Source organism: Parasteatoda tepidariorum, chromosome 2, assembly GCF_982258835.1.
Source record: "Parasteatoda tepidariorum strain Cologne lab strain chromosome 2, Ptep-v5.0, whole genome shotgun sequence".
Classification (NCBI taxonomy): domain Eukaryota; kingdom Metazoa; phylum Arthropoda; class Arachnida; order Araneae; family Theridiidae; genus Parasteatoda; species Parasteatoda tepidariorum.
Window position 1 is genome coordinate 35,796,545 of NC_141756.1, and position 27,646 is coordinate 35,824,190.

At 29.0% G+C, this 27,646-nt stretch overlaps 1 protein-coding gene across 1 annotated transcript in view; it reads right to left on the minus strand.

Moving 5' to 3' along the window:
- The window catches only part of LOC107454944 (cell adhesion molecule Dscam1-like), a 174,479-nt gene that overhangs the window by 37,045 nt on the left and 109,788 nt on the right, over positions 1-27,646 (minus strand). Inside the window, exons 4-5 of the mRNA XM_087157201.1 lie at positions 14,479-14,688; positions 1,302-1,449 (exon numbers count right to left, since the gene is read on the minus strand). Of these exons, the coding sequence (XP_087013327.1) occupies positions 1,302-1,449; positions 14,479-14,688 (358 nt within the window). The remainder of the gene's footprint in view (positions 1-1,301; positions 1,450-14,478; positions 14,689-27,646) is intronic.

Consider the following 27,646-nt stretch of genomic DNA (forward strand, 5'->3'; position numbering starts at 1 on the left):
ATGATTTTTATGTTATTTTAAAATTTAAAAGTGTTTAAAAAATTTATCTTCGATCGTTTCTCAACTTCTTTGTAATAAAGTGTATGCTCTTCCATGATAAAGTGTATGATCTTTAAGGGATCAAACTTTTAAAGACTTTTCAGAATCGAATTAATTTTCATACTGCTAAATTGGTTTAGAATTGTTAATGATTGATTTTAAAAAGGGTATGAAAAAATCTGTAGCACTGAGATTACTGTGGCTGTTCTTTTCTATTTAATCATGTCTCACTTTTTTATGTAATAAAAATATGGAGAAAAATATTGATAACTTGTCCAAAATGTTTAACATAATGCATATTAAAATTTAAATTAAATTTCAATCTGATATAGTTCAAAATTTTTCTCAAAACTTTCAATTGATGAAATTGCTTTTTAAAACTTTTGAATTATTTCCGAAATATATTTTTATAAATTAGAGAACTTTTTATTATTACTAAGGGAATATCCATAAAAATACATGCAAATGGCTATACAAATAATACGTAAGCATTTTTTCTGGCAATTTCGGATTCTCACTCTTCTTTGTCACTAATCTCCTTGTTAGAAAGGAGACAAGAAAGTCACGGCAATAGTGCTATTCTTTATGTAATATGACTTCTAGTGTAATTATAAAATTTTAGGATTAAATTTAAATAAAATTAACTTTGTAGAAAAGAAAATTTGTTATTTTTATTTCATAAAATTTTGAGTTGAATATTATTTTGAAATCTTATATGTTTTCCTTCAGTGGTCAAAATTCGTCCTCTTTGCAATTCATAGTAGAATGGTCCCCCCGCAAATTTGAAATTAGTTTCCAATATGAAAAATTTCCATGTGTAACTTTTTTGTTGCATTAAAAAACATTGAAAATAAAGCAATTTTGATCTCTTACGTAAGCAGTGCTGTTTCTTATCAGCAGAAATATTAGTATCTTCCTCCGTTAGGTGCTTACGTAATGTTTGAACGGCCTTCAAAAAGATGTTGTAAAAATGCTTGGTGTTTCCCGTTACAGCATTTCAGACTAAAATAATATCTTTTGAATCCAGAAGATATGTTCTTCTTTTTTTCTTTCAAAAATAACAACAAAATAAGAGATAATTATTTCTACTTTCCGTTGTAATACCATTGTAAAACTAGTTGTACAAATCACTAAGTCATTCTTTTCCTATTAAATTGATTGAAAACATCTTCTAAATCTATTATTGGAAAAAGGAGGAGAGTTTTGATTTGAGACTGGCTCTGTAAGACACAGAATCGATGGCAATAACATTGAATACATACCTGGAGCCGGGATGAATTTCGATGACAGTTTGTTTCTTGACCCACTTGACATTGATTGGACCATCGCCGATGACGTCACAAACTAACCTCGCTGATTCTCCCTTACGAATGGCTAGCTGACCTTTAGGCACGGAAACTTTGGGTGGCACTGCAAAATAGATTGGATTCTATCAAAAGGGAGCATTTCCTGACTGTAGATTCTCTTAACGTTAATGAAATTACGAGAATTGGAGTTGAGAAGCCCGATTCGATAAATCTCAATTTTCTCCATCTGGTGTTCCGGGAACCTAATCAGTATTTAATTAGAACACTTTTGAGACGATAATTTAATTTAAGTTAATTAACTAACAAAATATAAAAGGTTTGCAATCGTTATAGAACGAGATAAAATGAAAAATGCAGATTGTTAGAAAGTCTTATTTAATTCACTGCAAAGATTTCACATGTTCTTAAATGTTGAATGATTTAGTTTGAATGGAAATGTTTTAAAATAATTAAAGCTAATTTAGATTTAAATAAAGAATTTACTTTCTACTAGCTAAATTGAATGACGAAATCTCACTTTAATATATATGTTACTGTACAGAACTGGTATATATGTACAGAAAATAGTTATTTTACAGATTATATTACTAATGTGGAGATTAACTAGGATGATTCTTTAAAGTGAAAAATTGGTCCACTTTCTTAAATTATTTACGTAATTTGCAAATTAATCTAATCACATTAATGACGGAATCGCTTTCTCTCATATATATGTTACCGCTGAGTGTAGAAAACAGTTATCTTATTAATACGCAGATTATCTAATTAATATGTAGATTAACTTGATGATTCTTTTAGATTCTAAAAAGTGCTTAATTTCTCAAACTGCTAAGTAAATTGCAAATTAATTTAATCAAATGAAATTAATGAGGAATTTCTCTCTTATATATTATGTTACCATTAAGTACAGAAAATAGCTGAACTGTAGATTATATAACTAATGTGCAGGTAACTAGGGTGAATTGTAAAAGTCCCAAAAAATTGTTTTATTTTTCAAGTTGCCTAAGCAATCTGAAAATTAATCTAATCAAACTAATGACACATTTCTCTCTCTGATATGTTACCGTTAAGAGCAGAAAACAGTTTTTCAACAAATTAATTAATGTGCAGAATAATTAGGGTGGTTCTTTAAACTGAAAAAAAAATGGTTTTATTTCTCAAATTGTTTAAGTAATTTGCAAATTAATTAAATTAAACCAATGAAAGCATCTCTCTTACATATATGTTACTATTAAGTGTAAAAAACAGAGATTATTTAACTAATGAGTAGACAAACTAGGGTGATTCTTTGAAATGCTAAAATAGTGTTTCATTTTTCAAATTACAAATAATCAACCAAATTAAATTAATCCAATTTGACTAATCGAAATAAATCAAATTAATCTGCTAGATGATCTGAACATTACTTACTAAGCAGTCATTAAGGTGGAAATAAGACCCTTTACTGAAAAAGCAGAAACGTTTCTTTATGCTTAAATTACCATATTATTTATTTACTTTTAGCTATCTATAAAAACAAGTTACAAAAATCAATCATATATGTGTTATCATTAGTTGATACAATCAATCATCGATCACTTTAAAAACTTTAATACAATGAATTAAGTGGTTTAAAATATTGTTGCAAACAATGAAACTAAAAAAATGTCATTTATTTCTTAATATCTAAAGAATCACTCTTATAAATAGAATTTTTTTTTTAACATATTAGTTGATGAGTTGAGCGAAACGAGCTTTTGAACATTAGGTTACGGGAATGGTTATTGAGCACATTACCAAGGTAAATTGAGGAAAATTCTTGATTCTGAACTTTGATTGATTACATTAGTTAATCTGCCGATTAGCTAGGTATTGTGCATATTATTGGCTTTCGAGCTTTAAAGATAACATGTATATTCGGTGTATGACATGATATACTTTTTATGCTCACGAATTATTTAATTACTTCAGAATATATTTCTCGGGGTAAAGGCATAGTGTTCAATCTGATTTATGCATTTCATTGATTGTGTCAGAATTGATCAGAATCTACTCTGAACTATTGTCTCTAGCGGCGTTCACGAAAGGTTGAGTGGTTGGGAAGAGGAGTAAAGAGACCGGGAGTATCTACTTCCTAATCTAAATAGTGGTTGTGTAGAATCAAGACCTTCTAGAAGAGAGAAGGCTTCTGCACGATCAATTTAGTACTTTGACGAAAACAAACATAAACTGTGCAGTGGGTGAAAAACAAGAAAGATGTCATTACGTTCTGGCTATTAAACAGCGTAGTGGGGGATATAACGAAAAATGTCACAACATTATGGCTATTAAGGGATCTGGTTCTCGTTTATGGTAACCAGCGCGCAGCCCGTCAGTCTTCAAGGAAATGTTGGTAGAACGATCATATGCCAGTCCACAGACGTAAAAATTGAAATGAAATAAAAATCATACTTTATAAAAAGACCTTATCATTTTTAGCACAGAATATTTCGGTTTTCACAACATTAAAAAAAAGTTTTAACAAAATGCATTTAGAATTAATTATGTTTACATTTAAAATTGTTTAAATATGTTTAAAAAGTATAAAGACTATGTTAACACAATATATCTAAATCTAATAAATTACATCGATTGCAGGGGAAAAAAAAACTACAGCCTAATCATATTGCGCAGATATATTTACATTTTTCATTTAATTTAGACTATGCAATCAAGTGTTTCAAGATCTTAACGAGAGTGAAAAATAATACCTTCTAAGCAAGAAAAAATTGCGATGCATCTAAAATCGAATCAATTTATAACAAGGATACTAGTTTTCTGTCAAACATGTTCCTTAAAGTTATGAAAAAAAATCATCATTAGCATAATTTTCTCGTTACACGGAAAATTGCCACATTGCTTATTGGGTTGAAATAAATCCACGAGAGCCAAAAATTACTGTTCTTACCTTGAGCTTTCGTAGATGAAAGGAGAGAAGTTGCAAAAGAATTCAATAATTCCAATTCTTTTACGGAATAACGAACTTCGTTAACTGTCTGCAACGGACAACTTGTTTCACCGCCGGCATTCTGAACTTTTGCCATAATGGCCACCATCGATCGTTAGAATAGAAAGAGAACAAGTTCGCAGAGATAAGAGGAACTTTTTTAAATATTATTTTGCAGTGATTCAGAACTAAGTATTAAAGATAAAACATTTTTTAAGTCTAAAAAATGTTATTTTTACTTTCGAAATAATAATATAGTTTGAACTTGTTTTTGAATACATTAGTATTTCAAATGTTTTTGCATATTTCTGTGTATTTAATTTTTTAAATTATTTAATAGTACCTTTTTCTTAAATTGAGACTAACTCTAAAATTTGTCAAGCATTTTGAATATTTTATTTTTCTAAATATTTTGATAATTACTAACTAGTTAATTATTAGATAGTCAGCAAACGTTTTCTTGAATTCGAAAATTTAAACATACATTCTAAAATATCTCTAAATTATGCTTTTCTTTTAACTTATAATATGAAAGTTTCATAAATATTTGCTCATGGAGTTAATTTTGATGAATTTTTATGAAATGTCATGTAATTAAATCACCAAACTTCTTGTATTATGAAGAATTATTTTTGCCCAACCAAAAGCAACAAAATACAAGTTTTCTTTTTCTTCCTATTCTACTATGAACTGGAATTACAGAATTACGGAATTTTTTATTAAAACTAACTACTGCAGATGATTTTGATAAATTTTATAAAATGTCATTTGTTTGAACATCAACTTTTCATTCCAAATCAACACTGTCACCTCAAAAGCGGTTTAGAGAATGTGTGTGTTGTCCCAGCTGATGCTTGGTAAAGCATCAGCTATATCTCTTTAAATTTTGGTTCTCCAATCTTTAGAATCGAAATTACTTGATTCTTTACATGCCGACAAATAAAACAGCATAGAAATTCAAATGATTTTTTTTTAAAAAAGGTTGATTTTTAAAAATCTCTTCACGTTAACGCACATTACAAAAAAAAAGTTTATTTTTGAATTTTTTGAAACTTTGTTAATAGATTTTTTATAATGTTAGCTATGTTTTGCACTGGGCTATGTATGTTTGACTTTGTATATTGGTAGCTATGTTTAGCTTAGGCCTAAGAGGAAATTTATTATTTTTATCATACTTTAACCAAGAATGTTAATTTGGAATTTCTTTTCAAAAACTCAATATTGAACAATATATTTAGTTCTATCTCATAGCATAGTCGAAATATTTCAAAGACTTTAGTTCCAAACACAGATAATCATATAATTTATCTAAAGTTGTTTTGTCAATATTTATGCATTACAATTTCTTCTAGAGATGTTAGCGTGACATAAAAATTTATAGTTTTTATGCTTAAATTTGCCCTTATATTGATAAAAATATTTCACAAATTTTCAAGGTTTACATTAGATTAAAAATTTTTGGTCCCTTGTTACCAAACATTTAATTAAAATTTTAAATAAGGCTATTTTCAAAAAGAAACTGTCGCACCCAGTCGAATACTATAACATGTTTGTATTATCTACTATTTTGTAAATAGTAGATAAATGGATGACTTTTATCCATGGACATGCAGAACATAAGGTAAATGATGCATTAATTATTAACAACGAAGTATGTTCAAATAAATTTATTCTAATTAAACTTTTTTACATTCACTAAAATTATTCTTGCCGCGGATTAAAAACAGTGTAATAAATTGATGAAAGCGATCTTATCCATTATCTCTTAAGAGAGTATAAAGCAAGTATAGCTTACATAGCAGAATTCCGATATATACCTGTAAGTTTAAAAATTATATTTTTCGCTATAAAGTGAAAACCTGAATTGTTGATCATGAAGATTAATAAAACGAAAACCTCCGTAGATGTTTCAATAGCATTACAAAACACTCCAAAAACTTTCAATTTATTTTCAGCTTTCTAGGCTTTAGCTTATTTCTGTTGAAGTAAACATTACTTATAGTGAAGAAAATATTTCTTTTTCCAAACAAACTGACAGTTTTATAACAAACTTTTACTTTTTTTTGGAAAGAGTTAAAAAAAAAAAGAAACATTTTGCTTTTATATTCGATCATCCGTTCTATCAGTGTTAAACTAAATTATTTTTTCGACGATTTTCCTGATTATGATTGAAAATGATTTAAGTAACAAGTAGCAAAGGGTATTTTTTAATTTCAATTAAACTTTTCAATGTTTCAAATGTTTTTCTTTAATAAGCTTTTATTTAGTTTTCATAATACTTAGTTTTGTAAAATGTTTTAATTTTTTTTTTAGAAAAGCTTGGTATTCTAAATTTTTAGATAATTTTTTGAATCTTAATCGAAGTCAAACTGGCTAACATTAATATGAAAAATATATTTTATAAGTTTATTAGCGGTTCTTTAAGCCTCTTAAAGCTTTAAAACCTTATTGATAAGTCCTTATTGATAAAACCTTATTGAAATCGCATGTCCTAAAGTTATAAATAAGTATTTCTTAAAAAAATTGAGCAAATTTCAAAAAATGAAAATGTGTCCTTCATTGTAAGATTATGTACATATACCAGGAAATATTTGATTAATTAAAAAAAAATTTACTTAGTAATACACGCTTAATTCAGAGTATGTATATCTAACATAGAGGTGGAAATGTTCTGATTTTTTTTTTACAGTTTCTTGCAAAGTCGAATTTATTTTATACTGAATTCATATAAAAAGTGAACATCTTTTTGCTTGAATAATCTATATATCCCTTAATTCAGATATATCAATCAGGAGTAATGAACTGTAGTGGCTCAGGGGATAGAGCACTTGCCTCCCAATGACGTGATCCGGGTTCCAATCCCAGAGATTTCGCACCCGGCTCGCACAGATCACAGTGCTACTTTTAGCAGTAGATGGGTTATGAGTTGGAGTTCCCTTGCCGTCAGTCTAACCGTGGGAGATTTTCCTTTCCTTAATGCAAACGCTGGTTAGTTCCGTCGAAAAGTCCTCCACGATGGAAAATATTTCCCAATATTTGATGCTGGAGTGCCCATGTCTTCCTGGATTGGGTTCAAAGTTAAAAGGCAAAGGAGTTGAACATTGATAATTGTAAACTCAGAATTGGGTCAGCCGTCCAACGTTGTTTATAGAATCAGGAGTAGTGAAGTGACGCATTTTCAAAAAGGCATAAATTTGGTCCCTGGAAACTGCTAGAACTAAATAGAAGGAAATTTCCCCACTGATTCTACACATATAGTATTTGAAATGATTTTGAAATGTTATTATTTCTTAAAGTGTAAGAGGAACTTCTTACTAATTGTAGGTAAGGACTAAACTTTCTGCATGTGGATAAAAAGCGTTTTTTATTTTGCAAAATTTTAATTTTTACATTGCAAACCTTAAAAATGTTAAAAATGCGTTAGTTACGTATTGTTATAAATATATAAGCGTATGTTATAAATGTTATAGTTACCATGTTCACTTATAATATTATCTGCACTAAGAAAACAAGTCTAGGTCAAAACTATCAAAATGTGGCAAAACTTGCCATGTTTCTGGCTGTCTGAGAAACCTGAAGAGCGCTTTCGTAGTGATTTTGGTAAAATTAACAATAAAATATGGTTTTATAATGTGTTTTAAAATTTGATGAATATAAATATGGTAAAACTTGGGAAATATAAATATGCTAAAATTTGGTGAATATAAATATAATAATGTGGTAAAATTTAGTAATTTTATAATGATACCTTAGAATGTGGCATACAAATTATTTATTCCGTTAAATTTGCTTTATCAGTTGTTATTTTTTGCTAAATATGATGTAATAAGAACTATAATTTTGAAAACCAAAATTCCTGGCAAAATGCTACTATATGAGTGGAAAAATTTAAAAAAAAGAAGAAAAGGAATGGTTTAAATACCGTAAATTTCCGCTTCATTATAAGAATTGTGGTTTTTTGTTTTGCCAGAAATGTTATTACCATACTGTACAGTAATTTTAATCAATGTTTTCCTCCATGTGTGGTCAAAATTAGACATTAAAAGAATACATTTCTCCTTGAGCTTATTTATATTTAACGAGAAGAAAATAACATCATAAGTTTATAAGCTGATTAGCATTAGAGCATTACTCTCAAAGTAAGGAGAACAATTTAATATTTATTTTTTTAACAAACAATATCTAATTTGTGTAACATTTTCTTTAAATAAAAAATGAACTATGAATAAAAGTAACAAAAAAGGAACATTAATGAGAACAAAGTAGTTTTTCGTTATTTTATTTTTTCATGAACTACCGAAACAATTTAATACTGCTCTGCAACTTTAATAGAGAATCCTAAGCTGAAAAGCCGAATTCGCTTCTCTGAAATAAACTTCACCTAAAATTGCACGTGAGATGTCAGAAAATAAAATGAATTACAACGTTACCGCTATCTGGAATCACGCACTTTTCTGAGATTTGCCTGGTACATTTAGAACAATTTTTTATATAGGTAAGGAGAAATGGGAAAATGCATTTTAGCCATTTATTCTTTCTATCGATACGTCGATGAAAGAAAGATGAAAAATTCTTACAAAGAAATATTCTTTCCCGCTGTTTGGAACGAATTCCAAAGCAGACGATATGGCTCGTTGGAACGCCATATTTCGGCCAATGCAGGCCTACTTGACAGATCGTCTGCGGAAAGCATCAATATTCCGATGTGGAACTCTTTTTAAATTTCGTTAGTTTTGCTGCCACCTCCCTTGTGTTTGAGATAAGAAAAATATTTTCTTTAGGCAGAACTATATATTTGCTTCTATATTCCTTACACTCGAAGAGTTGGAAGCTAAGCGAGATGGGCGGAGAATAGTTCGCTTTTGTTTGACTTAAAGCTTGCAATAACAATGGTTAGTGATTTATTTGATTCAACAATAAACTTCAGGGAGTATTTGAAGACACTTTCAATATTTTATTTTATTCTGTTTTTCAATATTCAGATGCCCTTTGCAAAAATGTATGAAAAACTAAATTTATGTATTGTTTTAGATTTAAATAATTAAATCTGATTTAACATTAGAAATATTAGAATTGTTATTATATTTTATTAAATAATACGAATAAATAAATAAAACATTCTAGCAGCAGCTCATTGTGGGACAGGGGGATCATAGAGATTAATACTCTACAATTTTACGACCAATGGTATGAATGTGGCCATGTGCTTAACGCTGTGCACAGGCCTCCTTTACGTCCCCGGTAAGCTGGTACCAGTCGACCTGAAACTGGGTGAGCTACAAGCAGTCACAATGTATCGAACTCCAGTTCTTCATAACGACAATTCAGTGCCGCTGAGCCATTGCGTCTCAAAATAAATAAATTGAGACAAGGAAGAAAAAAACTAAACTACTAGAAGGAATTTGGCACTTTAATCTGCGTTTTTTAAATGCCTCGTGAGCATTGTAAAATATTCAGTCTATTATTAAAAAGGCAAAGTTATACATCAGAATTTAAGAAATGAAAACTGGGTGAAAAAACAGTGGCAGAATTTGGATTCGGCTGAAATAACGTTATCTCATATTTTGTTGATAAATGGATACTTTTGTATCACAATGATGAATGGTTTTCTGCTTAGTTTGTATTTGAATCTAATTTGTCTAAAAAAATCAGAGGCGCTATCGCATTCTGTTAGACGAAATAACGGAATTTTTTACACAGTAACGAAAATTTTAAGTTATTAATGATTTTCAGAAAACGACATTTACCACTTAAGTAAAATATTTCAATATTTCATTTTTAAAATGCTTTGTGTTGTTTCAGAATGCTATATTTCCAAGATTATACCATAACAATGATAAACTAAAAATTGTTTCGAAAATTGTTCGAAAAAAAAACTAAAAATTGCTTCGAAACATAAATAGCTATTTTTTGTTGGAGCTGTATGGGTAATAAGGTCATAATAATATTGAAACTGTACATAGATTAATGATACTAAAAATAAAAACGTAATAGTTTGTGCTGTGTATTTTTATTTCCTGATATCGTCAAGGTAATATATCTGTAAGAACATTAAAATCTGCTTTTGAATTTTGAATTCAGTTTCTTTTGAATTGGACAACTTTCAGAAAATAATTTAAATTTTGCAATGAACAAAAAGAGAAAATATGAACAGCATATTTTTTATTTTTTTATTTTACAGAGAATGTCTTTACTTCTTATTGACAAACTTTATAGATCTAAATAATTTTATCATATAGATAAACTTAAAATTCTGATATTTTGAAAAAATTATTTTTCAAAAGTTGAATTCATATTAAATTGCAAACAAAATAGAAAAACTACTAGCTCTCTCTTAACAATTTGTGTTCTTTAAAATCTCTACATATTACTTATTATATAAGATATTTAAATTAGAAAGTCTCCCAATTCAAATTTTTTAATATTTTTGAAAATTTACTTGAGCTAAAAAATAAAATGGTGCTTAATAATTTTTAATGACGCTTAACAATGTTTATTTATTTTTTAAAAAAGGTATTCATTTCAGTTACCAGATAAGATTGATTACCCACGCGTATTTAAATTTAGAATTTAATTTCTAGAAAAAGCATTTTTCAATAAAACAGCTGTAACAAAATCTTAGTTTGATGAGAAAAATAATTTAATTCTACAAAACGAATAATCTATTTTTAGTCCCACACATCATCTGAAATTTTCAGTAGTAAAGAAAAGTATAATCGTATTATTAATAGATGTAGAAGATTTGCATATCTATTATCTAACAAAAAATATCTTCTCAAGAAAAACAACTAGTTTAAATAGGATGCATCTAAACAATTTATGAATCCTACTATTCCAGTTTTCAAATTTAAAAATATTTATCAATTTTTTCCCTTCAATTTTCCCTTCGGCTGTGAAGTGTCACGGAAGAGAACTGAATAAAATGTTAATGTCTCCCTTTTGGGAGATTTTTTCCTATTTGATGCAGGATTTTTTTGTTGCAGTCATCAATATTTGACGTTTTTTGTTGATGCATCATTTATTTCTTTTCCCTAGAATCGGTATTTTTTCATGATTTTTCCCTACATTCCGCGAATTTTAGAAAAATATCCCCCACACGGGGCGTTTTTGTTATCCATAAATGGGAAATATTTTTATGAATGTTTAAAGATAAGAAATTCGATTTTCGTTTCCTATCTTCAATTTTCCATTTTTTCTTCTTTGAAGGACTGTTTCAATCCAAGTGCCGAAAAAATATTTATATTGACTTTCCTTAAAAGTTATAGAAAAGTGATGTTTCGTGTTTAAAATGTTATTTCTAATAAATTGTTTCGCATACAATTTTCTTTAAAATTTTTTCACCATCTTTAATATGATGCAATATTATATAAAAATAAAAAAAAATTATTCAAAGTAACATTTTAAGAAGATGCATTCTAAAATAGTCCTAAGATTTAATGATATGAAAAGCAATTCAATAAAATGTTAAGGATTTATCTAATTGATGATAATATTAGTTTTAAAAGTCGCAAACTAATTTTATAAAACTGCATTCTACCAGAATAAACGAAAATAATAAACGAAAATAATAATAATGAATAGAAAATAACGAAAGAGGTTTTATACCTGTAAAATTTAAATTAAGTTTTATTACAGTTTAGATAAAAGTGAAAATTTAAATTTTCAGTTATTTTTTTAGGCAATCATAAGTCAGGAACTGCTCAACAAAACGACAAACAAAAGATATTTTCAAATAAGAGGTATATAGATTATAATTTTCATATTAATAAATAGATTAGTATTTCCTTTCCATGGTATGAAATTTCAGAAAAATAAAATATCATCGAGAGCATCTTTTACATTCTTTACACATAATATTTTGTTTCACTTTCTTATAAAAACCATTCAATAAGTTCAGATTGCAATTCTGAATATTAAGAAAATTTTATTTGCATAAGGAAATTGCTTAGTAATGTTAAAAAATGTTTGAGTTTCTAGGATAAAAAAAAACTATTTCTGACAGTATTAACAAACGTCGGTTGCATTTTTTACATGATTATCAATTCCATTTCTTGCCTACTTCTTTTGAAACTGAAATACTTAAAACCACGTTTTATCTGTAAATATATAAGAAATTATACAATCTCTAACTCTATTTAAATAAATAAAAAAATCTTAGTGATAGCAAAAAAACTTCTCATAAGTTAAATACTGACTTTCCAAAAATAAACAAAACAAAGCTTCATTTAAGAAAAAAAAGATTTACGAAGGGATTTTTGAAAATAATTCGCAAAAAATATAAAAATTTTAAAATACATTTTACAAGTAAATATTGGTTGAATTTTTCTGATGCTCTTGACATTTTTGAAACGCTGCAAAAACTGATTTTTCGTTATTTATTACGGTTTTTTCAAATAAAAAAGTTGAAAATTTTCTCAATTTTTTTCTTTAAAAAAATTATGGACATCATTATTAGTAAATGTTTTATTATCTTGATACATAAATGGAAATTGCTGAAAGTGCAATACTTATAATTAGTGAAATACTTATAATTTAGAATCATAGAAATATGTTTTTAGAATTTATTTTTTAAAATTCCTTATAGATTTTTACAACATACGATTCCGCTAATAAAATTTTATAGAGTAGGTATTAAATTAGTAGCAAATTTCATTTTTGTTTTATTTAAAGCAATATTTAAATATTATTCTCTTAAATACATTAATGCAATGTATATTTTAATTATAGTAGTTCAGCTCTTTTTGGATTTTTTAAAATGAATAAGTTATGGATATTTATTTATTTTACAAGTGACTTTATGTAATTTTGGGGGTAAAATGGTAATATGGAGGTCAAGTGATGAAAAGCTTTATGATATACGCGAGGTTCCATATTTTACCCACAAAAAGAAATTTATGAATAGAGGATGCCTGAAGATGTTGAAAATTCTATGATAAGAGGATGGATGCGGGGAAGTTTTAGATGCTGACAGAATTTTAAATCCCCCTTTTAAATCTGGATGTAAGGAAATAAATCGTTTCCTGAATATGAAGTCTTGAGTCTAAACTTTCTACTCCCTAAATTGTGGCAGTAATAAAAAGATTTAAACCAAATAATATATGATTTTGGTCGGCTTTTGGGTAAAAATAGTTTAACATGTTTTAGAAAACACAAAAATATGCTTACAATTATTAAAAAACTTTAAATAATTAATTATCTTTTAAAATAAGCTACTCTTCTCTTACATAGAGTGGATAAAAATCTTTTTTATACCTTTTTTTCAACAATCCATTTTTAAATTGTAGATTATGTATAACTTTTTTATACTTTTAATCGATTTGATTTGCTGATTTCAAAGTTGTTTTTAATATAATACTCCATATGAAATAAACGTTTCAAGTAGAAACAGAGTTAATTTATATACTATAAATTTCGAAGAAATCTTTAATATCTATTCAGTTTTATACGCAAATTATTTTTATGGAAAGAGGGGAACTAATTCTTGATGTCTTTTCCTAGACATTCTACCAAGAATTCCAGATAAATTATGACCTAGTAATAAATCACTGTCTGAGATGTCAAAGGAGAAAGATATCAATCATAACATTTATTTCTTACCATCAAAAATATGTAGACTAATGACAAATTTTTGAAACTCATGAATATGGGCATCTGTAACAGGTTCGTAAATTTAGTAGTAATTAAAGAGCTTAGTAGTAAAACATGTCTGGAGGTATTTTGAAAATATTAAATTTTCAGAGTTTAATATCAAGTCTAATTTTCAGAAAACATAATTTTTCAAGTTGAAAGGGGACTAAAAATACAGTATATTTATTCTTAATGCAATAATTCATTTTTTCCTCAAAATTCTACGATATCACTAATCAACTGCTTGATTATCTAATAAAGAGCTTAGAGCAATATAATGACAAGCCACAATTTAAAATTCTTCAGAGTATCGTTTAATTGCACTAGTGGGGATTGCCATGTTTAAGATAGATTTCTGTGTATTGTGCTGCCATCTATTGGAAATTTCGCCAACTTCTTAATTGCAACTCTGGAAATAATCTTATGGAACATTCTGTTGTAAAAATGCCACATTCGAAAAAACAACTTTTATTATCACACTATTGACCAGAGCATTTCATTTGCAATAAATATTGTACTGTTGCAGTACTGTTTACTTACCATTTACTTTCAGGGCAATGTTTTTAGTTAATCCAGTTCCAATGCCATTTTCTACTTGACAAACATAAACTCCAGCGTCTGATTCTTGTGCTTGAGATATTATCATGGATCCATTGCCGGATACTGTCCACCTAGGGCTACTGTACATGAAATTGGCTGGAGCTTCTTCACTATTTCCTACTCCAGGAGTTGGACGATTACTATTATCTCCTGAAACAACAACGGTATTTGGATAACCTGATAAAAAAACACTCTATTATACATGAAATTACTATATATAATGGTAGGTTTTGCTACTAAACTTTTATTCTAATTGAACCGTTCCTTTGTGTGTCAGAAACTTTTTAACTTAGTGAACTGATTCTTGAATCATATGAAATCCGGTTCCCTTCATTTCCCCTAACCTTATTTTTTTCCGAATAGATTTTAACCACGTTTTAAATTATTGTTGTTGAAAATCTAGAGAAAAAAGGCTTTTAGTTCAGATATTTACTACAACTGTTCTAAAGACGTTTTATCAAGTTAAGTAATTTCGAAATTGTTTCCATTTAAAAAGCTTCGAATCAGATCATAAATCGCCAACATAAGCGAAAAAAAACAACAACTTATTTTAAAAATATTTTAGTTTTTCACAACATAGCTTTGCGAAATTTTCTTGGCTATTTTCAGGATTGAAAAGAAATATGTTTCTAAAACTACAAGCATTAGGGGAACGTTTTCTGTGAAAACTTTATTAACACGCCACACTTGTTTTTTCCACTAGTGATAAATCTTTGTAATTAATGTAAGTCATCGAATTACCCCTCGTGTCTAACTTAGTGGATACAAAACAGATGTGGTAAAGCAACGTCGAACTTAGTAAGTTGGCAAGTTGTAATTTTATGTTATACATGCATTGGATAATGAAGAAGGCTGTCGAAAAATAATTTTTATACCTATTTCTCTAGTACTTTTTGCTTGCTGTTTTTATAATCCTCATTGTATCTCTATTTTTGTTCTAAAATTGAAATTTTGTGGTCGACACCTATAAGATGAGGTGACTCAAACATGAAGCTTTTCTGAAATATTTCCATTTTATTATTAGTAATTGTGATGCTATGAGTATTTCTATAGTGGAAAATTTGAGGTTTCAATAATAATCGAATGCATTGTCAATAAATATCAGAGTGCCCATTGCCCTTCGACCGTATGATAAATAGTTAAACATTTGTTAAATAAATGAAAAGATGATTTCAAATAAATGTAATTTTGTCAGTCTAGTAAATTAATGAGTAGAGTAAAACTATAAATATATAAGTTATAAAAACTAATTTATTTGTAATCTTAAAAGTGTCTTAAGGAAATATGTAAGACACATAAATGGAATTATTTGGTTTATATTACAAATGCATTTTTGCTTACATTTTGATTACTTTATTATAATGTAAAAAATTACGAACCAAATTATGGGAAAAAGTACTGGCACCCTTGGTATATTATCCGTAAAATTCCTTTCACCGTAAAATCTATTTTTACTATGGAATTTTATATCGTACGTTTTATAGTAATATTTATTTAATTAGAGTGAGTCCGTGATTTTACAGAGAACATTATTATGAAAATTACAGATTTTTACAGATTTTTTGATGGATTACAGATTTTTTGTACCACGAAATTTTACTATAAAAATGAATCCTACGGTGAAAAGTACCCCCCCCCCCTGAGTGCCGGTATCCTTTACCGTACTTTGATCTGGAAATTTTTACAGTGTATGGATTGACACATCATATTTATAACTAAGTGTAAAGGATAAAATATTTAAAATATATTTATAGATTGATATTTATAGAACATAGTTTAAAATGTGCAAAATAAAGAAATCTGAAGATATAACTAACATTATTTAGTACATCAATAGCTTTTTAATTATGCTTACAAATTATACTTCAAAGAATGAAATCTTAAGAAAAGATTTCGCAATGAATAACGTTCTATGAAATCGTTCCAGCTATCTAATAAGGTCACAAGGGGAGTGATTGGACGACAATAGCAGAAGATAAAAGACCTGATACCTTAATGATAAAGGATGTCTGGAAACCGATTGTTCCGGCAAACCCATCAGGAGCAACTACTGAAACTTCTGAATAACAACACTATGGAGAATAGGAAACTCGGAACATGCCAATTTCTGTTGATTACCCTAATGAATTACTAATGGTGGGCTTTGTTGAGAAAAGGATGAGAATGACGAAATAGGGAAGGACTGGGAATTAGTTCTCGAATAATGGAAGGTTTTAACTATGTTAGTGTCATTTTAATGTGTTATTGATGGGTTTCTAGAATAGTAATGCTAATGTGGTAATGGACGATTTTGGGTTGTTTGGTATTTCACTATGCATTGATAAACATAGCATATTTAAATATGTGTGAACATCATGAAATTTGTAAACATGTGATGTTTACTGAGCAGGTGACTCAATCGTTGGCACCAACAATTTTATATGATACAATATTATACATATTTTAAGATGACGAACGTAATGTTAAAATATAATAAGTTTACTATATAGAATAATTGATAGTTGAGAATGGCTCAATTGTATTGATTGTTGTGTATTGATTATTGTGAATGGCTCAATAATTGAATGGCTCAAAATTAATATGATATATTTAAAATAATATATTTGTAATTAAGACCGTAACCCTTAACTTTTTTTTCTTAATTTAGTTTTAATTTATTTCAAAATAAGTGGAAAATATTGTGTTTAGCATTTGAATAATTTTCGTTATGAAATACAACAGGATGAGCAACGGTTTCTTTTTTAGAGTTAAAAGTAAAATCCTCCAAACACGGCTCCCTTTGAAACTATAATTTCTTCAAATTTACACTTATTTGCTGTTATTTTGATCTAAGTGAAACATTTATTCATCATAAATTTTCTTAAATTTGCAATATAAATTAATGGTAAATTTTTGAATATGCAGATTGTAATGGCTCGAAGGCTCGGAACAAGTATTTCCGAAACTGCACGACTCGTGGGTTGTTCGCGATTTACAGTTGTTAGTTCTTATGCAAAGTGGATGACTGACGGTGAAACCAGCTGTAGACGACATGGCGTTGGACGTCCACACGCTATCAAAGAAAAAGGTCGTCGGAGATTGTCTCGCTTGGTGAAGCGAAACCGGAGCCAGACAGTGGCTCAGCTGATAACCCAATACAATGCAGGGTCAAGTAGAATAGTATCAGAGCACACTGTTCAGTGGACACTGTTGGATATGGGGCTACGCAGCAGACGTCCCACTCATGTGCCTTTGCTGACCAAGCGTCATCGCCAACTACGCCTGCGCTGAGCCCGGGAACATCGCGACTGGTCCATGGATCAGTTGGAGAGAGTAGCCTGGTCAGATGAATCATGGTGTCATTCATCACGCCGATGACCGTGTCAGGATCAATGTACAGTTTCTCTCAATGTACAGTAGGTCATACACAGGCCGGTGGTGGGGGTATTATGCTTTCGGGGTCGTTCTCTTGGGCGCTTCTGGGACCCGTGGTTGTGGTAGAGCAGACTATGAATGCTACTGGGTATCTGAACATCATTGCGGACCAGTTGCATCAGTTACCAGTTACATGACCTCTGTTTTTCTAGCTGGAAATGGAATTTTCCAACAGGACAACGCCCCGTGTCACAGGGCTCAAATTGTGTTGGAGTGGTTCCAGGAACATGATGCTGAATTCCAGTTAATGTCCTGGTCGCTAACTCACCGGATCTCAATCCGATAGAACACATTTGGGATGTCATGGAGCGGCAGCTCAGAATTCAAAGACCACTAAATCGCAATATCTCGGATTTGCATGACCGTTGCTTAAACATCTGGTACAATTTGTTTCCTGCCATCTACCAAGGACTTGTGGCATCCATGCCAAGGCGGGTTGCAGCTGTGTTGCGGGCTAAAGGTGGGACAACTCGTTATTAAGAGGTGGCCATAATATTTTGGCTCTTGAGTGTGTATATATATATATATGAAAAATTAATTATACAACTTCCGAAATTAATTTGAAATTGCGAAATTGTGATGAACAATGAGCAGGGAGTACAATGGAATGGAAAAAAATTCCCACTCGATGAAATTTTTTTTTTTTGAGGTATGGTTACATTTTTATGTCAATAAAGAAGAATATATTCCTATTAAAACAAGTCGAAATAATAAAATAAAAATGAGATAGTAAATAGACAAGTTATTTAATGGAGTATAAATATGTTATAAAATTAAAAACATAAAGTTTACATTCGTAATTTAACTTTTGAGCTCATTCTATTTAGTATAAATGAAAATCTCACGATTTTCTTTTCAAAGAATTAAATGAATCAAAACTAAGTGCGTAATTTGTGAATCCAGAAACTAAAAGAAATTCTAACCACAGAATTTAATTTTAAGTCAAAAGAATTTCTATTGCATTTTTTTATGCCCAGTTTTCTTTTCCTGAAAGTGAACTCAGTTTTATTTTTCGAATGGAAAAGGAAAAAAAAAGATTAGGTTACCTACTTTATTGATTTTTTTGAAGTAAAGCAAATGTTTATTTTTAATTAAAACGGTAGGGAAAAAATAAAAGCAATAAAAAATCATGATTAAAGAAGAAACAAGAGTATTTTTGTTCCAATACTACTGAAAGAATTTTTTTCCATTATTTTGAAGCAGAAGTTTTTTATAAAATTTGTTTGCATTTTTGCCAAAGCTGTTTTCAACTATTCTACTAAAATTCAATATTCCAGAATATTTTCTTTTTGTTCTTATTCCAGTTGGAAAAAAAATGTCTTTTGAATTACAAACATTTCTTTGAATTTATTAGACTAACATATTCGGTTTTAAATTGTTTATTAATTGTTTCAATTGATTCTATTTAATTTGCTCTGATTCTAATAGGAAAATCTATGGTAAAAAATATTTTTAAGCTACAATTTCTCCAAAGACATTTATAGGAACAATGTATACAATGTTCCGATAAGTTCAATGAAATTAGCTCAGTTGAAATTATTTAATTTTCTCTCCTAATATGTAAATAAATAATAATATTTTTTTAATAGCAATTTCTCCTAAAATATTTACAGGAACAATATATCATGCTTTGAATTGCTTATTAATTTATTCAATTGATTTTATTTAATTTATTATCATTATGGTTGAAAATAACTAATTGAAAATTTATTTTTCTCAAATTAAATTTCTTGCTAAAACATTTATCACATCAAAATGTCCAGTTTTAAATTACTCATTTGTTGTTTCAATTTATTTTTCTCATTTCGAAATTAATTCTAAATTAACTTACTACATCGGAACTTTAAATGAATGTTATTTTACTTCATAAAATTAGATTTAAAAAAATTATAATTATTATTTCACTATATTTTAAGTTAGTATTTCACTTTTTTATCCAGCACGTGACAAATGGAAACGGTTAATACACACGCGCTGCCAGCTGAATTTGAAGCTTTGATACTTGGGATATTTTATCTTATCTTGTTCGTATCGTACAACATGCAAAAAAAAAGAAGAAGAAAGAATTGCCCTGAATAACTTTTGATTTAACAATTGGATTTTCATGTTTTAGGACTCAATCTTAATGGCTCGAGGGGGTGACCTCAAATTTGCTAATTAATAGCTCCTAAGAAATTTAATTTAAAAAAAGTCAGTTACCTTAAATTCGATTTCTCAGGAACTATTAGACCGATTTTGATCATATTTGGCATTTTGCTGTATAAAATTACATTCTTTAAAAGGATGCAGAAATTGTATACCTTACATTAAATTTTTTTTTTCGATGATTATAAACTATTGGGACTACATTTCCTAGAATGCGGCTACCTCCCTTTATTTTGGGGGTCAGAAATCCGAATCCATCATATTCAGAGAAAGTCTCGTCTAAAATTTTTAAGTCTAATTTCGTAACTTGAAATATCATCTATACTTATTAATTAGTATATTTGAGGTCCCCTTGAGCCTTTGAGTCCCAGATCGTGAAAATCCGATCATTAGATCAAAAGTTATTCAGGGTGGTTCTTTTTTTATTTGCGCGCTCTACATAGTGAGTACTGTTGGCAGCATTATGATACGACACATGTTCTATTGACATGTAAGTGATGCGTTGATGTTTCTCGATATTAAACAATAAGTGATACAAAACTTGGAAAATCAAGTTTATCCTGCTATGTTACATTTTCACTCCGAAGAGGACTGATACCTCATGGACGAAAAATGCAACTGTGCATCGTGGTGAAATTGTACAAAATTAGTGCAATGAACATCACTCTGACTTCCAACACCTACCTTGGCCACTACAAAATCTGGATCTTAACCTAATGAATAATGTTTGAGACTTGTTGGAAAAGTACATCTAACAACAGCCTCCTCTTCGATCCAGTTTAATGTGTATGTAGCCAATGTAGGAAATGCACAGTATTCTCTGGACATAAATGCAATCCAGAAAGAAATGTAATCCCATAGAATCTGTACCCTTACGAATACGGCCAGTTAAATTTGTTAAAAAAGAACCAAACAATATTAATATAAGGCTTCTAATTCATTGGCTAGTGTTTGTATTTTAGTAAAGAAATAATAAATTTTTTTTTATAAATACGTTTAAATAGATAGAATATCTTCGTATCAAATGTGAAAAAAAGTATTTTGGTTGATATTTACATAAAAACTGAATAGATATAAAAATTCATATTTATGAAAAAACTGACACAAAGTTCGAATCCAGTTGGTCGAAGATTCCCCGTGTAGTAAATAGTGACTGACACTTGTTAAATTTGTTGGATCACAAAGTCTTCCATGTTCCCGTTACAAGTTATACCTCTAGGGGTACTAAATTGGGTAATGTATTAATATTTCTCTGGTTCAGATCAAAACTACGATGGATCAATGAATAGATGTATGAATGGGGCCGCCTTTTGAACGGGTACGATGTATGGGTGAGGCAGAAGTCGAATTCTTAGTCATAGATGGCGCCACTGGGAAAAAAGAACAATTGCGCTCTCTCTGTCTTAACGACCGACGGCAACAACAACAGCATAGGAATGGTGTCACGGAATTCTTATTTCAAAAAGAATGTGTAACCATTTTTTTACATCAATACTCTTTCATAGCGTGCTTCTATAAACTTAATTAGTGAAAACTCAATAAAAAATAAGGAAATAAAATTGAAATTATCTATTAAGTCATGGAAAAAAGTATGTTAAATTATGAATATCTCATTCTAAGTGGTGTATGTGAGTATGGTGAGTTTTTCTTTTAGTGAGTTTAAATTCTAACTCAGATAATGGTAAATCTAATAGCATAAAAGTTCTCCGGAATACGCAAAAAAAAAAAAAAATAAGGGTTGTATATTAGGTGCTCTGAATGTGTAGAATGCTAATATTAGGGTACCTATCTGTTTCAGTGAGAAGTAAAAAAAAAATTTATTACCACATTACCTATATTGTGCGCCATGGTATAATAGGTACTTATTACTACAGTACTTATAACTGTAATACCAGAACTATTTAATATCAAATTTAATTTAATAGAAGCTTAAAAAGTTTGAAGAATTATTTAATAAATGTATTTAATATCACATTTAATGACACAGTAATACTGGAGTTAATAATAGTTTTATCGATTTTTACTTCTTTCGAAATAAGTACCGATATTAGTTCGTTCTCCAAAAATGATTCTAAAAATTATTATCGTTACTAATTATTTTCGAGAATTACAATTAGCTAATTTTGATAATAGTTAAAAATTGAAATATTTGCATTAAAATGCTAAATTAATGGAGAAGTTAATTATTCGTGTATATAAACCGTAAGAAATTGCCATATATTATTGCTATTATACTTTGACATCAATGATACTTAGCTAAATTTGGTAATAGGTACAAATTAAAATCAAAAAATAAGACTTGTACTTAAAACTAAATTAAAGGAAAAAATGTGCTTCTTCAACGAGAAATCTCCCCAGTATAAATTATTAATATTGGCGCCAATGATACTCAATTAGTTTTAGTAATGGGTACTACTGCTATTATGCAGATTGATGTTTTTCAATGAGTACTAAATATATTAATATTGGTTCTAAAATAAGTTAGTGTAAATTTTTACGGCCCACCAAAAGGGACATGTATTGGAGATAATTTTTGATTATGGTAATATTTTACTATAAGGAGCTAGTTGCCCTCAAGCAACATCATTATGCCAAATGATAGTGAATATAATTAGTCTTTATTTTGAAGGGATGGATTTCTGAAATCATTTTTTGCTTAATCTAAAAACATAAAGCCACTGGGTAGGGCAACAAATAGTAGTAAAAAAATTGAAATTATTTTAGCTTAATTAATTGTGTCGATATAAGCCTTTCAAATTTGTGGATGATTTCATAATGTTGATTACTACTGATTAATTGAACATTTTTTTCCCACCCCGTGCAATTAAAGAGTATTTAGATAATATAAACGATTCGAAACACTAAGATGAGTAATCTAAAAACATTTATTTCTTTACAGAGTTTTTTTTAAAAAATTATTTTCTGTATCATAGCCACCATGAATAGTGGTTAAAATGAAAGAATGTGTACAAGATTGGACTTCAAAAATTTAAAAACTAACATACCTAGGCCTTAAATCTTTAAAAAATCTATAGGAAGGGGAAGTCATTAACTTTAAGATAAATCCCCCCAAAATGAATTATAAATTTTAAAGAGAAACCCGCAACCAGTAAGAAAATGCTTATTTACTATACCTTTGAAAATCATCTTGAAAAAGTTTCTTTTTTTACTTTCATATTATTTCAACTTCTCTATCTTCATTTCCAGTTAAATAACTTTCTTAACTACCCATCAACAACTTTTTTGACTTTTCCATTTTATCAAGTAAACTAACTTTCATCTTTCCTCCAACTTCGTTTTTTTTATACTGTCGGTCAAAAACCGATCCCCTTAAAAGTTAAGACCCAATCATCTTAGATTAAGAGTATACCTAAGACTAAATGCTCTTAATGATTCACCCACATTAAACTCCGCTAGTTATAAGTTATCCTCAATTCCTTAATTGGAACTTTTTCATAGTGTGACAGGAAATAAAAAACAAACTCCTTCTAAACAAATGTTCCGGAAACAAAGTAGGACTGAAAAAACCTTTAATCTCAAAATGCAATTAAAATAAACAGTTGAACTGAAATAAATATCAAACTAAATAAGTTATAATTCAAATATAAAAGTTACGATAACGAGAAATGTATGGTAACGATACACACTGGCAAATGTAATGGGTTTCAAAACTATCAATATGGAATTGAAATGATAACAGCTTTGGTCAAAAATAGCATGTGGTATTGCTCATTAAGCATGAAGTCCATTCTTAATCTTTCGGGCACCACTTTATTTTATTTGAATTTTTTTCCGGTACCTCCCACCTAGCTTGAATCTATAACATCGAGCTTTGTTGCCTTAGATTCCAGGATCGACGCCACTTTTCTGCTTTAACTTTCACAACTGGTAGGTGCTTTATTTATGATCGTCTTTCTCCGTGTTGCCCTGAATACTGTATTTTATTTTGATAGAGTTGAACCGTTTTTCAAAATAATTATTTGTGCAAGTGGTATAGGGTCTCTTAACTTTTATGCGATGGTTTCCTCTTGTTTAATTTGTTTCATCCTCATATATTATCTGGTACTTAGAGCCAGTAGAGGTGACCAGGGGTCATAACCCTAAATATTGCGTCCCATGGGTCTCTTGACAGCATCTAAAATGACTGATATATCTTCCATCATCTATGCAATGAGTGAAAAGTAAAACAATTAAGATTGTAATCCATAGGTAAAACTTTTTTATGTTTGCTTAAATAGTGACTTTGCGGAAACTTCATTTGAAATATTGATTTCAAGCATAGAAGCTGAACCTGATCATCGGTAAATTGAATGGCGTCTCCACTTTATAGAAGAATATGGTTGACCATATCTGTTAGTTATTGGTGAAGTGTTAGTTTCATCGATGATCATGTTCGCTTTGTATCTCATAATTGAAGTTTTAAAATCTAAGAACAAGAACTTCAGCATATAAAAATTGTAAATTTTTTTTCTCAATAAATTATTAAATGTTACCGATTATGAGGGAAATTCTGTCATTGCATACTAAGTCTGTGGATTTTCAGGCAAAACATGAAGCATGAAAATTATTACATGCTTCATCTAGGAATTTTATAGAATGATAATGGCTCCTAATGTAAAGTATAAATTATGAGAAACAGGGTGAAAGAAAAAATATTACTGAGTTGATGACCTATAAAAATATTAATTTCTTAATACAATAAGCTATAATTTTTATGAAATGCATATTTTATTTTAAGTGGCTTAGTTTTTTATTATTAACAATATCTGAATAAAAAAGGGTATCAGTGTAATGATTAATGTGTAAGAGCCTTTTACCTTAAAAATGCACCAGCGTAGGGAATACCAGACAAGAGTATACTAATTGCAAGTATGAAATAATAATATTTCGTACATTTCTGATTTACCACTTGACATTGCTTATAAGACTTATCCAATGAGAAATTTTTTTAAACATTTCATACTTAATCACACTTTTTAATTATTGCGTTGTATACAAAGCCAGATTTCTAACTTTGCTGATAGCATATAAAATATTTCTTTTTGAATACAGGAAACTTACATTCAATGAACGTAAGTTTTAATTTTACTCTTTCGTTAACTCCTAAATTTATTATAATGCAGCTAAAACGTTCAATGAAACTAAATTAAAAAAAGAATTTGTTTTTGGAATTAAAATTATAATCAAAATCAATTCCTTTCTGAAAATTAAATTTTTTTTTCTTTTAAGTGAGCTCTCATTTCGTTCTTAAAATGTATTGATTTTGCAAAACGATAATTACTTTAAAGTATTTTTTAATTTTCAAAGAGAGGAATACAAAACCAATTATTCCATTACAAGATCAATGAATAGCAAATTAAAAATGAATTATTTTTACAGAGTTTTCCAATAATCGATATATTCCTAAGTTTATTGATTGAAATTCTAACCGGCTTAGAAGACTGGATTACCAGTATGGCTGAAAGTTCTCCAGCGTCCCTATAATTTCTCTTGTCTTAGCTATCTAGGGACATTAATCACTGACGACATTCTGTCATCTACTTCTGCCCCGATGACGCTTTGGCGATTATTTTTCAGAAAAAAGAAAAGGATAGCTCCCCGACTTGGAAAACTTCCAAAGAGAGCCTTTATTAAGTGATTAAAGATTTTTCAATTATGATTTTGTAAAGAAAATATTCATTATGAGGTCGCATCTAATTTATGGTCATGAATTAAAAATATGTAATTATGTTTTAGAAACATCTCCTGTTGATGTCTTGTGTCATTGTCATTCATTATTGAAATTAAAAAAAACATGAAGTAAAATGTGAGTTAAAATAATATTTTAATATGAATTCTGCTTAATTATATCTTTTAAAATCGTGTAGTATGAAATTTTTACTCTATCGTGATGCATACCTGCTTTTATTCGTTTTTTTAATCTTAATCTTTGTAAATGATTCTGATTTTTAAGTACCCAATTACTAATTATATTATGTAATTTTAGTTTTTATTCATAGTTTTTTTTTAAAAAATTATTTCGGAGCAAAACTATTTGTTGTACTAAATAGCTATGTTTTTTTCAATGTCATTTGACATCATTTTCTTGAAAATCTTTGGTTATGATTTACATATTGTACTATGCAAATTTTTTACTTTTAGTTTTATTTGATATCTCATTGAAACCTTTTTTGTTATCTCTGTAGATAATGATTGTACATTTTTTGTACATCATAGCAGTACATAAGTACATCATCTCTTAACTACTCAGTGCATCATGCATCTTTTATTTTAATTTTTTTAATGATAATTTTTCGAAATAAGTTAGAAAAGTTACTTATTGTAACGCAATATTTTGCATTAAATTACTTTTGTGTATTTCTTTCAGTTTTTAGCTTTTTCTTATATTATTTTTTCGTACTGCACTTTCATTGCAGCTTTTTATTTTTTCGATTATTAATTTTCTGCAATGTAATTTTCTTCAGAAAGTTAGGCTATAAATTACTCCTCTGACTTTGTTTACTTGTTTTTGAATTTGTATCATGTACACAAAATTTGAACTTTTGTTGGTGTTTTTTTTGATGGTCCGGAGGGGACGATCTTGTCAAACGAAAGGAGGGGTTCGATCCTCGACTCCACTAAGACCCATCTACCGCATGCAATATACTTTTCTCCTGAAATTTGTGGAATTGAAAATCCAGTGGTTGATCTTTGAGCAGTACCATGGGTCCAAGAATCTGGAGAAGCATTCCTTCCCCTTCTGATATATGTTTAAATTGAGGAAGCAGCTTCATGAATGAGTGGTGTTTCCATCTATCCGAGGGGTTATGATCTAAGACGTACTTTCAACTTTGCGGTGCTCTCTCGTCAAACGAAAGGCGCCCCTTCCTGACTTTATTCGCAAAAGGCCAACGGCTAGCGAGTTAGGCTTGTCCCAATGTCATCAAGAACAACATGCAATATAATGAAACTACAGAGCCATTTGAAGTAATGAATTCGTTTTAACTTTCTTCAGTCCGCAAACTGTTTTATCGGTTTTTAATGACATTTGAAGATGTTTTTCGAAATATTTTATTAATAAATAGGTAAATTTGTACGGTAAAAAGTACCGATACCTAGAGTGATTTTGATCCGAGATTTTTTTACAGTGTACAGATGAAATTTAGTATTGAGTACTCATTAAAAATCATAAGCACTGGAGCATTGTTAACATTTCTAAGTCAACAAAATATAAATAAATCTGGGATTACTATTTCTTAAAATTATTTGTCTTAAAAATGACGATGAGTAAATACCACAATATCCACTTTAAATTCTTAGCGTTGAATAGGGCCATGATCTTTTCACGAATGTGAAATTTTTGTTCCCCTGGGCTTCCTGAATTTTGTTTCAGGGGCTGATCTATTTATTCTTTAATCACATTAACTATGCATTTTATTTAAGTCAGAAATATTTGATTCGAGAACTTCAATCCTTTGACACTGAATATTTATTAAACAAATTTATTATACTTTATTTCATTATTTTGTATTAATTTAGGTCAAAACTAGCGAAAAATATTATACTTAGT